Source organism: Neovison vison, chromosome 7 (genome assembly GCF_020171115.1).
Source record: "Neovison vison isolate M4711 chromosome 7, ASM_NN_V1, whole genome shotgun sequence".
Taxonomy (NCBI): domain Eukaryota; kingdom Metazoa; phylum Chordata; class Mammalia; order Carnivora; family Mustelidae; genus Neogale; species Neogale vison.
Window position 1 is genome coordinate 153,147,637 of NC_058097.1, and position 17,454 is coordinate 153,165,090.

A 17,454-nucleotide genomic window follows, 5' to 3' on the forward strand; every position below is an offset into this window, starting at 1 on the left:
ATTCAGACCTAGTGCCTTGATCAAAAACCACAGAGCTGAGTCAAGATTGAGGAACACCCCATTAGGCTGAATGATGTCTGATCAAATGGGTTTTTTGGTCCAAATATATTCTTCTCTGTGGAAAGACAGCAAGATTATTATTTAGCCTACAATTGAAATCTGACTCTTCCCATGTAAAATATATCTTGAGAAAAATAGCATTTGCTAAGTGCTTACTATGTCTAATGGTACTTTCCAAATATGGCTCATTAAATCTTCACAATAGACTGTTGAAAAGACCTTTATAATAATCCTTCACATAGATTCTATTATTATTCCTATAGATGAAAAAAGTCTCACAGACTTTCAGTTTCTTGACCTTGGTCCCACTGGATTCAGTGTTAGCACAAATTCAAAAGCTCTGATCTCAGCCATCATCCAATACTGCCTATAGAAATTACACTAGATACAAAAACATGTCATGAAAATTTTCACTGATGATATCCCTGAGTAAAATAGACACATGTGAAGTTGATCTCATTCCTTAAGAGAGAAGGAGGGAATGAGGTTTTACCAAAACAGATTCCAGGCAGTATATACACATAGGTCCTCTTCTTCATTGATCGACCACTAAAGTGATGCTAAGGCCTCTGCTGGGGATTGAGGATCTACAGGTGAATTCACTGATTCTGGTCTGTGAATCAACATGTTTCTTAAACTTATACAATGGACATTAAAAACCTAAACTATATGCAGTGTCAAATTCAGTTAGATTCTTAAATGGATATGGCCTGCATGTGGTAAGGGGAAATATTCTTTCCTTTTTGGGTCACTGACTTAAAATTAAATACCATATTTATTATTTCAAAATACCTCCAGAGCAGCAAATATTAATGCTTCACATTATGAGATAGAGGTCCACCGTCTTTCAAAAAATAGGAGGGAGGTTCATTTACTGGTTATTCTTTTCCTGTCGTTCCAAAGGAATGTAGATAAATGCAGGAGAGAAGTTGAGTGAAAAGCAGGTAGGAGATGTAACATTGGAGTGGGATGTGTGTATGAGGATGGTATACATATAAGTAGGCACATGTAAACAAGGATAGAGACATGGATGCAAACAAATGGACAAGTGGCTTCTATCCTCTCCTAATCCCTATTCTCAAGTAAAAGCAAGTCGACTGCATTTGCTGAAGAGGAACATAGACTTAAGGGATATTTGCCTTTTCATACCTTGTTTCCACTGGAGTCACTATCATTTTACCGTGTATACATTTATTTTTCATTAAGTGGTCAATATTCTGGCACTTCATGTCGTAGAATTGAAATGTGTGGATGCCATTTATTTCTTTTTTTCTTAATTGAAGCATAATTTATATACACTGTTCCATTAGTTTCACATATAACACACACCATGATTGGACACGTCTATATGTTCTATTACACTGGCCATAGGGTACTTCTCACAGGCCACCATGCAATGCCATTACAATACTACTGACTATATTCCCTATGCTTGCCTTTTATTCCTGTGATTTACTAATTCCACATTGGGAGCTTCTATCTCCCACTGCCCTTCATCCATTATACCCATCTCTGTCCACTTGCCCCACTGGTAGCCATTAGTTTGTTCTCAATAGTCAATTGAACCTTGTGGGTTTTGTTTTTTTTTCTGTTTGTTTGTTTTAAAGATTTTATTTATTTGACAGATAGAGATCACAAGTAGGCAGAGAGGCAGGCAGAGAGAGAGGAGGAAGCAGGCTCCCTGCTGAGCAGAGAGCCTGATGCGGGGCTCGATCCCAGGACCCTTGGATCATGACCAGAGCCGAAGGCAGAGGCTTTAACCCACTGAGCCACCCAGGCGCCCCGAACCTTGTGTTTTGATAGAGGTTAGAATGTATAATACGTAAATCATCACCCCATCAGGCCTTTCCTTAAGTTGATATGTGATTCTTTGAAAATACTGTAAGAAAATGTTGAGATGCTTAAGTGTCTCTATCTCCTTTGATTATATATATCAATAGTTTAACCATTTCACGTAGAGCTAAAATTAATCCTTGAAAATTTATTTTAAATGGGATACCAGGGTTCATAGCAGGAAAGAAAAGATTAATGTGGGAGTGTGCCTAGCCCAGACCTATGCCAGAGCCATGTATGTGAGTCAAGTGAAGCTATGGGGAGGGGATGTGTAGTGAGTGGGGCTTCATAAAGACATCAGAGATGGGGGAGAGGAGAGTCTAAGTATTGAAAGAAACTCAGAAATAGAGGTCAAAGAGAAGCAAAACAAATTTTGTAGATGTTCTTCTTATATTTGGGACACCAGTGATCTGGTTTATCTTACTTGGTTTCGTTTGAGCAAAGCATTATCACCTGCAGCTACCTAACTTACAGCTCTGGGGCTCCCCGAAGCATTTCTTCACAATACTCCTACTGGCCTGTTCTGACTGAATCATGAATGCATGCATGGAGGCAGTGTGTGGCGACAGGGACAGTGTAACTCGGGCACATAGATTGGATTTAAATACTGGCTGAGTCAAATTCTCAAAACATTACCACTAAAAATGTCCTAATTCAAAGGTTAATCTTCTAATTTAAAATACGTGAAATAAATATTTTATTTTAAAAAGACTGGTTTAGAGTAACCACAAAGGCCAAGACTTACCATCTCACACCAGACACACAATTCCCACTGGAATTTTCACCTCTAATCTGTTATGTTAGTTTTTATAAGCTATAGGCAGTTCAGCACAAGGAATGTAATAGGCTTAGAAAAGTTTTATTCTTGCCTGAGCGCTAGTGTAACATCATTGTTGTTATACATTGTTATATATTATGTTATACATAATGCTATACATTGTTGTATAGGGAGTCTCAACTTCTTACTCTGTGCTAAGCTCAGCGCCTGCTATATGGTAAATATCCAGTGAACTCTTTGGAAAAAAAGGCATGCATTGGTTTGTGTATAGACACATATACATGGTCTTTAACTACTAGGCTTGTTTATCTCCTGAGCCCTATCCTATTACTGGGCCTTACTACAAATCCATTGCACGAATGCGCAACATTCAGAGCCACATATCAAAGATAAACAATCAGTGCATAAACATATTCAGAAAGAAAAATATATACTTGTGCTTTTTGCAGACAATCTATTTAGGAAGAGAGCCCAAAGAGTCACTACAATTGACCAGGAAGTCCAGTCACAGCCATACACAGTACCTCCAAAGTTGGCTTAAGTTCTAGGAATACTGAGCAGCTTCTGTGGTTTCCTAAGATTTTCTCTTTTCCTTTCCTTTCCTTTCCTTTTTTTTTAATTTCTTATGTCTTTTTCTACATGTCCTTGCTGAGCAAAAATCAGCTTCTCACCTGTATTTTTTTAGGATCCTGAAGATATATTAGTTGAGAGGAAAAAAAGAAAAGCCATATGATGTTCACAACATGGTGAGGAAATCGGGAGCTGGGTATTTATATCTCCTCTGGGCATTTCTAGGGCTCAAGAGTGTCAACCCCCAAAGGACTGAACTCCACTCACTCCTGGAAGGAGAGGGCCCAAATATAATTTCCAGTTCTGTCCTCCTCTATAGGAAGAGGCTATAAAAATAAGTCCGTTAGTTCTTCCAATTCATCCACAAGAGAGAAAGCACTACTGTACAGTTTTTTGATTCTATACCTAATCTCTAACACCATCTACCGAGTTAGTTGCTAGCCATTCATTTGTCCTTCATTAAGAGTCAGACTCCCTACAGAGAAAGACATATGCCATATGATTTTACTCATTAAAAAACAAAACAAAAGAACAAAGTGGGAGGGCACTCTGGTGACTCAGTTGGTTAAGTCTTAGGCTCTTGGTTTCCACTCAAGTCATGATCTCAAAATCCTGAGATGGAGAACCACATTGGGCTCTGTGCTCAGTGTACTCTGCTTGAGATTCTCTCCCTATCCTTCCCCTCCCCCTCTGCCTGTCACCCTGCTCCTGTGCTCTCCCTCTCCCTCTCTCTCAAATAAATAAATAAATAAATATCTTTATTAAAAAAAAGAAGAAGAAGAAGAAACTGGTGATGGGGAGTAAGGAGTGCAGGTCTCCTGATGAGTACAGGGTAATGTATGGAAGTGTTGAATCACTACAATGCACACCTGAAACTAACATACATATAACTGAAATTAAAATAAAAAATTAGAAAGTAGGGACGCCTGGGTGGCTCAGTTGGTTGGACGACTGCCTTCAGCTCAGGGCGTGATCCTGGAGTCCTGGGATCGAGTCCCACATCAGGCTCCCAGCTCCATGGGGAGTCTGCTTCGCTCTCTGACCTTCTCCTCACTCATGCTCTCTCTCACTGTCTCTCTCTCTCAAATAAATAAATAAAATCTTTAAAAAAAATTAGAAAGTAATCAGAATCCCTAAATAAATAAAAAAACAAAGATAATAAAAATGACTCTACAGACAGCTGCTTTTAGTTGAATTTCAGTGCTTTACTCCCTTTGCTAAACCACATTCCATTGGTACCTCTACTGCTTCTCTGTGATTCCCTCTCTCTCTCTCATTCTTTCTCCTCAAAATATAAAACCATTATGTCTATAAACTCAAAAAATGTAAACACTGTATCAAATTTCCCATTATGTCTCTGTTCTTTACTATCACATTTATAATATTGTAGGTTTTTTTTTTTTAAATAATACTTGAAGAATGAATAAGGAAGTAAGCGGTGAAGGTGCAGAAAAAGTGGTGATGGGTAACATGGAACACTGGGTTTATCATGATTTTTTATGTCTTAATGCCCTAAAAGGCACCAGAAATGTTGAAAATTGAAGACTATGTCTTCTCATATAAATATTCATGGGTTTTTGTTTGTTTGTTTTCATTTGTTTGCAGAAAAATTAAAAAAAAAAAAAACCTTCCTCTCATTTTTTAAAGATAATTGGGATGATCCAGAAACAACAGAATTGACAACTTGTTATCAGTGAGTACCTGGACAATCTAACCAATGAGTCCTGGGTGCATTTAAATTCATTGAGAGACACACATTTGTTAATCCTTTTGGAGAAGGATACCTATATGAGAAAGTTTAATCAGGCACTAAAATTGAAGAAAAAAGAATATATGTTCACTATTTGGGTCTTTCTACATTTCTTATTCTCATTACGCAGTACTATCTAAATCCCATGACCGATTGGTCATGGGCTATGATGAGGCAACCATTTAAAATGCGGGAAAATTTCACAAGAGAATTAAATAGAAAATGCAAGCATCACAATTAGCATCCATTTTTGTGTTTTATTTAGTTTTGAGAGATTGCTACTATTACATAAAAGAGAAGGCTGTAGGTGATAATCACACTGGATTTTATGAACACAACATCTTTACTACGTGAATGCGGATCTGCTTGGTCTTGGCACCATAGACAAGTGGATTGAGAAAAGGGGGGACCAACAGGTAGAGGCTAGAAAAGAGAATATGAATATAAGGGGGAATATGAGCACCAAACCTATGTGTGAAGAAGGAGAAGAAGGCAAGGAGGTAGAACTGGAGGAAGACACAGATGTGGGCAATGCAGGTATTGAATGCTTTCCACCGAGCCTCCTTCTGGGGCAAACGAAAAACTGTGAAAAAGATCTGTATGTAGGACAAAGTAATGAATATCATGTCAAATCCTGCAACAGTGAATGCCACAAACAAGCCATAGATTTTGTTGACCCGTACATTTTCTGCAGCCAGCTTCACAATAGCCATATGCTCACAGTAGGAGTGGGAAATGATGGTTGTGTGGAAAAACTGAAACCGACATTTAATCAGTACTACAGATGGGGCTACCAGAATGGCAGCTCTAAATGTTACGACGGCCCCTATTTGGGTGACCAGCTGGTGGGTGAAGATGGCAGTATATCTTAGTGGATAACAGATGGCCACATAACGGTCCAGAGCCATGGCCAGGAGGATGCCTGACTCGATGCACTGAAATGTGTGGATGAACCCCATTTGAAGCAAGCAGGAATCAAAATAAATCTCTGGTATATGTAACCAGAAAATGCCAAGCATCTTGGGCACAATGCTTGTGCCAAGTACAATATCTGTGACTCCTAGCATGCCTAGGAAAATATACATGGGTTGATGGAGGCTACGCTCTGAAATGATGATGAGCAGAAGCACAGAATTTCCAATCAAAGCAAAGAGATACATGGCACAGAATGGAATCCCGATCCAGCACTGCACAGACTCTAGGCCTGGGATCCCTATTAGGGTCAACACAGAAGGCATGAAGACTGTAATGTTGGAGTTGGACATAATGTCTTTGGGTCTCCAGAACCAAATGAAAGAAGTATTTCAGTCAGTGGTACTCTTCCTCTCTACTCCATTTTTATCGAAAATCATCATAGTGAGCCTCTCTGATTCTGGCCGAAGTCTAAGGTCATATCATCCATTTCACCTATATTGTTAATGGAAAAAAGACTGACCCTTTGACGCACATCACTGTTTTGAGGGAGGACATCCCCAAGCACTAGTCCACAAGAAGAGATTAGGTGTATGGCAGGTGAAATGCATTAGAATCACCAGATCATCTGAATAAGGAAATCAACTGCTGACCTTTCTACATGTCCTTCTGGACCTGTGGACAAAATAATGATGTTTATTTTGTATGCAAATTGTACATTAACCAGATTTTCATAAATTTCTCCTTATCCCAAATTGCAGGTAATCCTTAGGACTCTATTATTTTCCCCACTGTCTCTGAGTCAGGAACTGTTAGTCTGTACAAGCAAATAGTCAAACTCTATCCAGTATATTGTTATCAAGGGCTTGTATAAAAGAGAAGAAAGATAGAAACAACTCCACCCAAGAGCATAATATACCTAGGTATCTATATCTATCTATACATTATATATTTATGTATGAATGGATATCCTTTCAAAATAATGTGAGGTAGAGCTTAAGAAAAGATTCAAATCCATGTAATTTTTACTATCTGGATCAAAGTTCCATGTTATTTCTTTTTAGAGATAACATTTTTTCAATTTATTTTTAACTCCAATATAATAGGCATAGTGTTGTATTAGTTTCAATTGTCCAATATAGTGATTCAACAATTCCATACATTGCTCGATGTTCATCAGAGTAAATGTACCGTATTTTTTTCTATTATGTTATGTTATGTTAGTCACCATACAGTACGTCATTAGTTTTTGATGTAGTATTCCATGATTCACTGTTTGTGTATAACACCCAGTGCTCCATGCAATACGTGCCCTCCTTAATACCCATCACCAGGCTAAACATTTGTCCCACTCCCTCACCTCTAAAAGCCTCAGTTTGTTTCTTAGAGTCCATGGTTTCCTACAGTTTTTTGCCTCCCCCAATTTCCTCCCCCCTTCATTTTTCCCATCCTTCTCCTATTATCCTCCATGCTATTTTTTACATTAATAGTAAAACTGTATTTTATTTAGTCTCTATTACTAACATGGAATTCACTAAAATGAGTTGTATACTTAAAACAGCAGAAATTCTGTAATAGCCATTTCAGAATAACTAGAGGCAAGAAATATCTAGGAGTCAAGGAAATCCCGAGCAACAATGTAGAGGCAAGGGAACTCATTCTTTCTTACTAAAAGACATAGGTAAATGGGTAACATAGCGAGAATAGAGGTTAGTTTCTAGGGTTTCATGATTTTTTATTTACCGATAGCAAAAGATGGGTATATTTAGGCCTATTTATTCTCAATAATACACACATCACATGAATACTTTGATCATTTTGGAGCTCAAGCATCAAAAATAAATAGAAAAGAAAAGGGTGAAAATATAGGTTCCTTAAAAGGAACTCCAACCTAGAAATAGAAAGAAGACTTTGGGATACCAGAAATGATTCAGGAGAGGGCTGTGGAGCAACTAATGATAATGTGATCACCACAATTCACTAATGACTGAATTTTCAAAACACTTGGGCGTTTAGTTCCCATATGAGAGTTCTTCTCTGAGAAAGATCATTGCTTTGAAAAACTGCATAATCATGATATTCTCAAGTTGTACAATAGAAAAATATTTGCTGTCCTTTAAAAAAAAAAAAAAAAAAACAGGGTTCACCTAAGTCATTCTTTCCTAGAGTCTCCAAAACTGCTGTTTTATGTCAGCAAGCTCATGATCCCCTAACCATCTACTGAATAGGAATCCTTTAGTAACAATTCCATTGTCTGACTTATTCAGGAGAAAGGAGCTGCCATAGGAGCATTACCTGATAGGTATAGATGGTGGGAAGGTAGGTGGGAGAGGATATATATTTTCTGCTCAGGACATAACCAAAAATGAACATCTCCATGATAACCTTTCCTTCTTTCTTCTGTCCCTGCAAAACAAATTTGATCCTATCCTGTAAGGCTTTCTGAGGTCATGTTGGTGGATTCATCCTCCAACAAAACTCACAGCAAGGTCTGTATCATGCTGAGGCAGCAGCAGATTAAATTTATTGAGCTTGAGTTGTAGAAGAAAGCTACTGACTACCAATTAAAACATTCCCCAGCTAATGTGGAGGAGGAGGTCTGATTATGACCTGAGAGATTTCCTCACCACTTGGCCAGTCCAGGAGGCTCCCAGCAGCTCAGAATGATATCCTTTTGGGTCCATCCACAGTTAGTGTCTGAATTCATTTCAATAACTTGAAGAATCTCAGTACACTTCTCTCTTCATTTCCCCCAGAGGATAAATATAGAGAAATTAATACACACAAGTTGTATTTTTATGAGTTCAGTTCTTTTTCTGCCATCCTCATTTGGAAGAACTTCTAAAGAACACTTGGATGTGGACATGTTCCTATGCCATGAATTCTGTAAATGTCCTTAGAACCTTTTGTTCACTAAGGCACTTCTGGAAAGAAAAATCTGTATCCACAATAGCTCTCTATAACATATTTACTCTCATTCTCCTACAGTCTCATCCTCAGATTTTTTATTTTATTGAAGCTATTTTTGTAAATTTAGTAATATTCTCAGAATGACCAGTTATGATGTGCATTTCCAAATCCTGCTATACTAATTTTAGAATTATTTGTTCTAGCACTGTTGAAAATATGGATAGTATTTTTATAGGGATAACATTGATTCTGTAGGTTGCTTTAGATAGCATAGACATATTAACAATATTTTTTCTTCTAATCCATGAGAAAGGAATGTTTTCCACTTCTTTGTCTTCCTCAATTTCTTTCACAATTGTTCTGTGGTTTTTAGAGTATAGATCCTTTGCCCCTTTGGTTAGATTTATTCCTAGGTATCTTGTGGTTTGGGTGCAATTGTAAATGGGATTGACTCCTTCATTTCTCTTTCTTCTGTTTCATTATTACTGTATAAAATGAAACTGATTTCTGTGCATTGATTTCATATCCTGCCATGTTGTTGAATTCCTGTAGGCGTTCTAGCAGTTTTGGGGTGGAGTCTTTTGGGTTTTTCACATAAGGTATCCTGTCATCTGAGAAGAGTGAGTGTTAGATTTCTTTACCAATTTGAATTTTTTTTTAATTTCTTTCCATTGTCTGATTGCTGGGGCAAGGTTTCTAAAACTAAGTTGAACAATAGTGTTGAGAGTTGGCAACCCTGTCCTGTTCTTGGCTTTAGGGAAAAAGATCTCTGTTTTTGTCCATTGAGAATGATGTTTGCTATGGGATTTTCATACACAGCTTTTATGATATGGGGTATGTTCCCTCTATCAATGTAGATGGAACTAGAGGGTATTATGATGAGCAAAATAATGCAATCAGAGAAAGACAAATATCATATGGTTTCACTCTATGTAAAACATAAAACACAGCAGAGATGATCATAGGGGAAAGGGGGGAAAATTGAATGGGAAGTCATCAGAAAGGGAAAAAGCCAAAAGAGACTCTTAATCATAGGAAATAAACTGAGGGTTGATAGAGGGGAGTAGGGTGGGAGGATGGAGTAGTCCAGCGCTGGGCATTGAGGAGGACACATGATGTGATGAGCACTGCTTGTTATACACAGCTGATGAATTATTGAATACTACATCTTACTAATGATGTGTGATAAATTGGCTAATTGAATATAAATTAATCAAATAAATAAATACATAAACACGTAAATTTTACCATGCAGAATCCTGATCCAGTTGTTGACCATCTGGAGATATTTCTCTCATTCCTCCCTTTTATACCTTTTTTCCTCTTTTCTACCACTCTTCTCTCAGAATGCAGATATTTTATGCCTCATAGATGTGGAGGAATCATGTCATCTGCTCTTGATGCAAGTAAAAAGAAGGCATATATGCTTTCAGCTTTTTTAGAAATATAAGGAGAAGAATTCTTTTATCATTAGAACAAAGGATGAATTCAAGAACACTTATGCACATGGTACCTTTCTCCTTGACATGATTTGCCCGGTTTCTAGACTTTCACTTATGCTGCTAACTTAAGAGAGATTGAGGTAATACAGAGCTGGCAAATTTAGAAAGAATCCTTTCAGTAGGATGGAGGAGGCATTCACAGTGGATTTCAGGGAGAAGAAGAGATAGAGATAAAATGGCAGAGGACCTTAGATGTTCTTTGTAGAATCTTGTCTGTGAAGGAGACAGATACAATGGTACTGATTCATGTTAAACAGAATTGATTCAGAGGTCAGATTGGCACATGCTATCTAATCATTAGCTCAGTCTTGAGTCACCAAGGAATAGTTTAAACTAGCTTATCTGTTTTTTTTCCCTCCTCTTCTCACTTCTACTCATTTTATTTAAATTTTGTTGTCTTCTAATCTAGTATCCTGAGTCTCTTTCACCCTTAAACTATTCATTATTGCTGGGAATAGTATCTTCTTAAAATAACTGGGGTATCAATTTTATTATGCTAACTCTTATGACAATATTTTCAGCACATATCCTGATTTTGTTCCTGATTTGGCATGTCATATACCAAATTTCAGTTCATGTTGAACATACTTTGAAAGACAATTCTGACTTTTCTTTTGCCTGTAGAATGGATAAGCAACTTTTTTCTACTTTATTGTGAAACCAGGAAATACTTTCACAAATAGATCAATACCTATATGTTCTTTTTTCCCAGAATTTTATAGGGCTTTGGGGGGGAAAGTTAATGAAAAATCTTTAAAGGATCATCATTCAAAACTTTTCTCAAAAAAATCATATGTATCATTATGAAGTGTAAACCAATCTGGCAATCCACAATTTTAGTAGTTAATTGATTTAGTAGTAAAATCAATTATCTCAATTTCCTGTCCATCTTTTATTTTAAGAAAGTTACAATCATGAAGAGACTCATATTGCGAAACCAATGATAAATCATATGGAATGCAGAGTTAAGAAATTAATGTCTACCTATGAGGTCAATTGATTCTCAAAAGCAATATCCATTGGGGAGGTTATGTGCCATGGTGAGTGATATGAAATGTGTAAGCCCCATGATTCACAGACCTGTACCCCTGGGGTAAATAATACATTTTATGTTAATAAAAATAATTTTAAAAATAGTAAAAGCAAACAAACAAACAAAAAGCAATATCAAGGTTGTTGAATAGAGAAAGCATAGTCTTCTCTACAAATAATGCTGAAACAACTGGACATCCTGGCCAGGTTCAGTTTGGTGTGTTGGGTTCTTTATTGTCTCTGTTCATGAAAATTACCATCATCAAAATAAAATTTTTAATTTAATGCCAAATACATCTTATAACATATTTCATTCAATTATCAAGCCAATACATATGGTACTATAGTGATTCCCTTTACTAGTCAAGAACCAGTAGTTAAACAACAAGATAGTTTTATACAGTTAATGTGGGACAAGCAAATAAGGATTTCTAGTATCACAGGGTTTATTTTTAACTCCTAAAATAGATTAACTTGCTGAAATCCAAGTGACTATATCATATATTTTAAGCCAAGGTACTTATTCAGGATTCCAGGGATCTAGGAAACAGCCTTTCGTTTCAATTTCACCATACACACACACACACACACACACACACACACACACACGCACGCACACACACATTACCTTATATGTACATTAATGTGTATATACACACATGCATGGTATATACATAACAGAAAACAAGGAAAAAAGACTAACCTTGGAAAGTTTGCAAATGTTCAATGTATAGCTTCCAAGTTCATTTTTGCTTTCTTCAAATGTAAATAACATCAGATTTCACATTCTCATAGCATGTGCTAGGCTTTGAGGCAGGAGAGATTGTAAATGTAAAAGTATTTTCTTGAAATGAAGAAATTAATCTGAAGATAAGCTTATAAAAATTATATTTGGTGTGACTACATTATTTTTATGTAAGACTACGGGTCAACATCCTATGTAATCTTTCCTGTCTCTATCTATGGCCTGGGTATGGCATTTTTAATCTTTTAGTCCTTCCCTCATTGAAGTCTCTGTTAAAGGGATGCTTCATTGATGATTTGGGCCAGAGATCACCGGTATGCAAGGAAGAAAGGATTAACTTTGAAGGTTTCTGTGTTGGCTCAGATGGATCAATATAATTTATTATTTGTTTCAATTCAGTATTATCTGTTCAGACAATAAACCTATACTCTGTGCCTATTCCATTGAGTAGACTTTATATCAATGAGTATGAACTATCTCATCTTAGAACTCACATTTTAATTTTAAAAAAAGGTGAAGATAATTAGAGTTTATTAGCTTCATACTACTGGCATAAGTGTTTCCTGGTTGCAGGGGAGACTTGCATATTTCAGTAAAATTTCAGTGTTCTCTACAAACCTAGGTAACTTGCCATTTTTACTTCCCAGCTCTACCCAGGAAAGTTCCATTTGGGTTAAATCCTAAAATGTATTCCTCTTTACACAGGGTTCTCTTATGTTTGCTTAAGAAGAAGTTACAGTGCAAAATAATAGCATGTCTAGGAGAATTCAGAATATCATTATTTTTGCAAAGTCTTTAAGTGCTTTAGGGAAATGCATTGGTAATTTTGGCATTTACTGTCCTTTTATGTGTGTTGAGGATTATTTATGGATATCATTTATTCCTATTACCATTCAAATTGTATGTGTGTATGTGGGTGAGTGTATGTTTTTTATTGAGAAATATCCAACATTAGGCACTAATCCTCATTTTAATAACATGTGGTGATGCAGGAGTAAAGGAAAATTACTCGGTCATGAATCTGTTTGGTCTTGACCCTGTAAATGATGGGGTTTAGCATAGGGGGCACCACCACATAGAGGTTGGCTACTAGGATGTGGACATGATGAGGGATGGTTCCCCCCCCAAAAGGATGGGCAAAAAAATGAAAAGAATGCTGGGGCATAGAACATAAGGATGACACAGATGTGGGAAGCACATGTGTTGAGGGTCTTGGATCTGGCAGCCCAGGAAGGTATCTGAAACACTGTTCAAAGGATCATGGTGTAAGACATAATGATGAACACAATGTCCAGTCCTGTAGACAGCAGGGCCACAGTCAGCCCATAGATGATGTTGACCCTGATATTGTCACATGCCAATCTGGCAATGCCCATGTGCTCACAGTAGGAATGGGGAATGATGTTTCTCCCACAATACCTAAGTCTGTGTACCAGGAAGGTGAATGGAAGGCAGATGATGAAGCTCCTGAACATAGCTGCTATGCCAATCTTCCCAATGACTGAAGAGGTTAAGATTGTGGTATATCTCAGGGGGTGACAGATGGCCACATAACGGTCAAATGCCATGGCCAGGAGCATAGCAGATTCTGCCACAAAGATGAAATGTATGAAGAACATCTGGGACACACACAATCAAAGGATATATCCATGGACTGGAACCAGAAGATGGCCAGCATGGAAAGGAAGATATACATGGACTCATGCAGACAATCATAAAGATCAAGAACACATTGCCTACAACAACCAAAACATACATGGAACAGATGGGGATGGAGATACATGTGTGAAAATCTTGTCCTGGGATTCCAATCAGGACATACCACATATCCTGGGGACCGCTGTGATTATAAGAGGAGGGAGGCATCTGTGGCAACATATTCCAGACCTAGTACCTTGATCAAAAACCACAGGGCTGAGTCAAGATTGAGGAACATCCCATTATACTGAATGATGTCTGATTAGACTTTCTTTTGCCCAATGTATTCTTCTGGAATACAGTGGAGGACCGTGAGTTGTATTATCTAGCTTACAAGAGTCAGGAAATCTGACTCTTTTCATGGAATAATTAAAATATATCTTGAAAAAAATAGTTAGCATTTACTAAGTGCTTACTATGTCTAATGGTACTTTCCAAATACACCTCATTAAATTTTCACAACAGACTGTTGAAAAGACCTTTAAATAATCCTTGATATGGATACTAATATTATTCCTATAGATAAAAGAAAATCCTACAGACTTTCAGCTTCCTGACATAGGTTCCACTGGATTTAAAATCAGACAGTATGAATTTGAAAGCTTTGATCTCAGCCACCATTCAATACTGCCTATAGAAATAACACTAGATAGAAAGACATGTCATCAGAATTTTCACTGATGATATCGCTGAATAAAACAGATACATGTGAAGTTTTCCTCACTTTTTATGAGAGAAGGGGGGAATGAGGTTTTACAGCAAAATGGGTTCCAGGCAGTATATGCACATAGGTCCTCTTCTGCATTGATTGACCACTGAACTGATGCTAAGGCCTTTGCTAGGAATTCAGGATCTACAGGTGAATTCACTGATTCTGGTCTATGAATGAACATGTTTATCTGTCTCTCTTTTTTTTTTTAAGATTTTATTCATTTATTGACAGAGAGAGATCACAAGTAAGCAGAGAGGCAGGCAGAAGAGAAGGGGAAACAGGCTCCCCGCTGAGCAGAGAGCCCGATTCAGGGTTTGATTCCAGGACCCTGAGCCATGACCTGAGCCAAAGGCAGACGTTTAACCCACTGAGCCACTCAGGAGCTCTGAATCAAAATGTTTCTTAAAATTATATGATGGACATTAAAAACCTAAACTGCATATAGTGTCAAATTCAGTTAGATTCTTAAATGGATATGCCCTGCATGTGGTGAGGAAAAATATTCTCTCCCTTTCAGGTCACTGACTAAAAATTAGACAACATATTTATTATTTCAAAAAGCTCCATAGCAGCAAATATTAATACTTCACATTATGAGATAGAGGTTCCACCGTCTTTCAAAAAAAATGGGAGGGAGGTTCATTTACTGGTTATTCTTTTCCTGTCATTCCAAAGGAATGTAGATAAATGCAGGAGAGAAGTTGGGTGAAAAGTAGGTTAGGAGATGTAACATTGGAGTGGGATGCCTGTATGAGGGCTGTATGCACATAAGCAGGCACATATAACTAGTGTAAAGACATGGGTGCAAACAAGTGGACGACAAGTGGCTTCAATCCTCCCCTAATCCCCATTCTCAAGTAAACTGGCTGACAGCATTTGGTGAAGAGGAACACAGATTTAAGGGATATTTGTCTTTTATCCCTTGTTTTCACTGGAGTCAGATCATTGCACACTTTCAATTTATCATGTAAACTTTTATTTTTCATTAAGTGGTCAATATTCTGGCACTTCATGTCATAGAATTGAAATGTGTGGATGTCGTTTATTTATTTTCATTTTTAAATTGAAGTATAATTTATATACAATATGCCATTAGTTTCACACGTACCACACACCATGCTTGGACAAGTATATGTTTTGTTCTAATGGCCATAAGGATACTTCTCTCGCAATGCCATTACAATACCACTACTATATTCCCTATGCTTGCTTTTTATTCCTGTGACTTATTAATTCCACAATGGAAGCTACTATCTCCCACTGCTCTTCACCCATTGTACCCATCTCTGTCCCCCTGCCCCTCTGGCAGCCATTAGTTTGTTCTCAATAATCAACTGACCCTTGTGTTTTGATAGAGTTTAGAATATATAATACATAAATGGTGACCCCATTAGGCCTTTCCTTAAGGTGATATGGGATTCTTTGAAAATGCTGTTAAGAAAATGTTGAGATGCTTAAGTGTCTCTATCTCTTTTGATTACATATATCAATAGTATAACCATTTCACCTAGAGTTAAAATTAATCGTTGAAAATTTCTTTTAAATGGGGTTGCAGGGTTGTGAGAGAAAAGATTAATGTGGGAGTGTGCCTAGCCCAGACCTATGCCAGAGGCACCTATATGAGTCAAGTGCAGCTATGGGAGATGTGTAGTGTGTGGGGCTTCATAAGGACATCAGAGATGGAGGAGAGGAGAGTCTAAGTGTTGAAAGAAACACAGAAGTGGAGGTCGAGGAGAAACAAAACAAATTTTACAGATGTTCTTCTGAACTTTTGGGACACCAGTGATTTGGTATATCTTATTTGCTTTTGTTTGGGCAAAGCATTATCGCCTGCAGCTACCGAACTTACAGCTCTGGGGCTCCCTGAAGCATTTCTTCACAATACTCCTACTGGCCCTTTCTGACTGAATCATGAATGCATGCATGGAGGCAGTGTGTGGCGAGTAGGGACAGTGTAACTCTGGGCCCAGAGATTGGATTTAAATACTGGCTGAGTCCAATTCTCACAACATTACCACTAAAATATCTTAATTTGAAGATTAGTCTTCCAATTTAAAATATGTAAAAAAATATAAATTTAAGAAGTGATTAAAGTCGGAACTTAATATTTAAAGTTGGTTGTTAAATCAGACACATTTTTATCCTTGCCATGGATGAATTTAGGGCACTTCCAAAATGGCCATCATTAAGCTCAAAATCATTGTTACTGTGAACCAAGTTCAGGTTTTTGGACAACGGGCTTATGCTCCACTGGACAAGGATTGGACTGGTTTAGAATAAACACATAGGCCAAGACATGCCATCTCACACTAGACACATAACACCCACTGTAATTTTCACCTCTAATTCGTCATGTTAGTTTTATAAGCTGTAGGCAGTTCAGCACAGGGAATGTAATAGGCTTAGCAAAGGAGTTTTATTCTTGCCCGAGCACTAGTGTAACATCATTGTTTTATAGGGAGCCTCAGCTTCTTTCTCTGTGCTAAGCTCAGCACCTGCTATATGGTGAATATCCAGTGAACTCTTTGGAAAAAAGGCATGCATGGATTTGTGTGTCAACACATATACATGGTCTTTAACTATTAGGCTTGTTTATCTCCTGAGCCCTATCCTATTACTGGGCCTTACCACAGGTTTGGTACATGTAGTTTGGTACTACATTCAGAGCCACATATCAAAGATAAACAATCACTGCATAAACATATTCAGAAAGAAAAAATATGTACTTGTGCACTTTGCAGACAATCCGTTTAGGAACAGAGTCCAAAGAGTCACTACAATTGACCAGGCAGTCCAGTCACAGCCACACAGTACCTCAGGGGTCAGGGTTGAGAGAAACGCAAATAATCAAAGAAGACTGAGGAGCTCCAGTGGTTTCCTCAGACTTCCTGCCTTGCCTTGCCTTGCCTTCCCTTTTTTTCCTTTTTTTTTTTCCATATGTCATTTTCCTTT

General features: G+C 37.5%; 1 protein-coding gene and 1 pseudogene across 1 annotated transcript; both read right to left on the minus strand.

Annotated features, from left to right (window-relative positions):
- Positions 1-5,317: 5,317 nt before the first annotated feature.
- LOC122914179 (olfactory receptor 52A1-like) lies at positions 5,318-6,256 on the minus strand. The gene has a single exon (XM_044260810.1). The coding sequence runs from the start codon at positions 6,254-6,256 to the stop codon at positions 5,318-5,320; it is 939 nt and encodes a 312-aa protein (XP_044116745.1).
- A 6,806-nt stretch (positions 6,257-13,062) lies between these two features.
- LOC122913535 lies at positions 13,063-13,970 on the minus strand (annotated as a pseudogene).
- Positions 13,971-17,454: the final 3,484 nt, after the last annotated feature.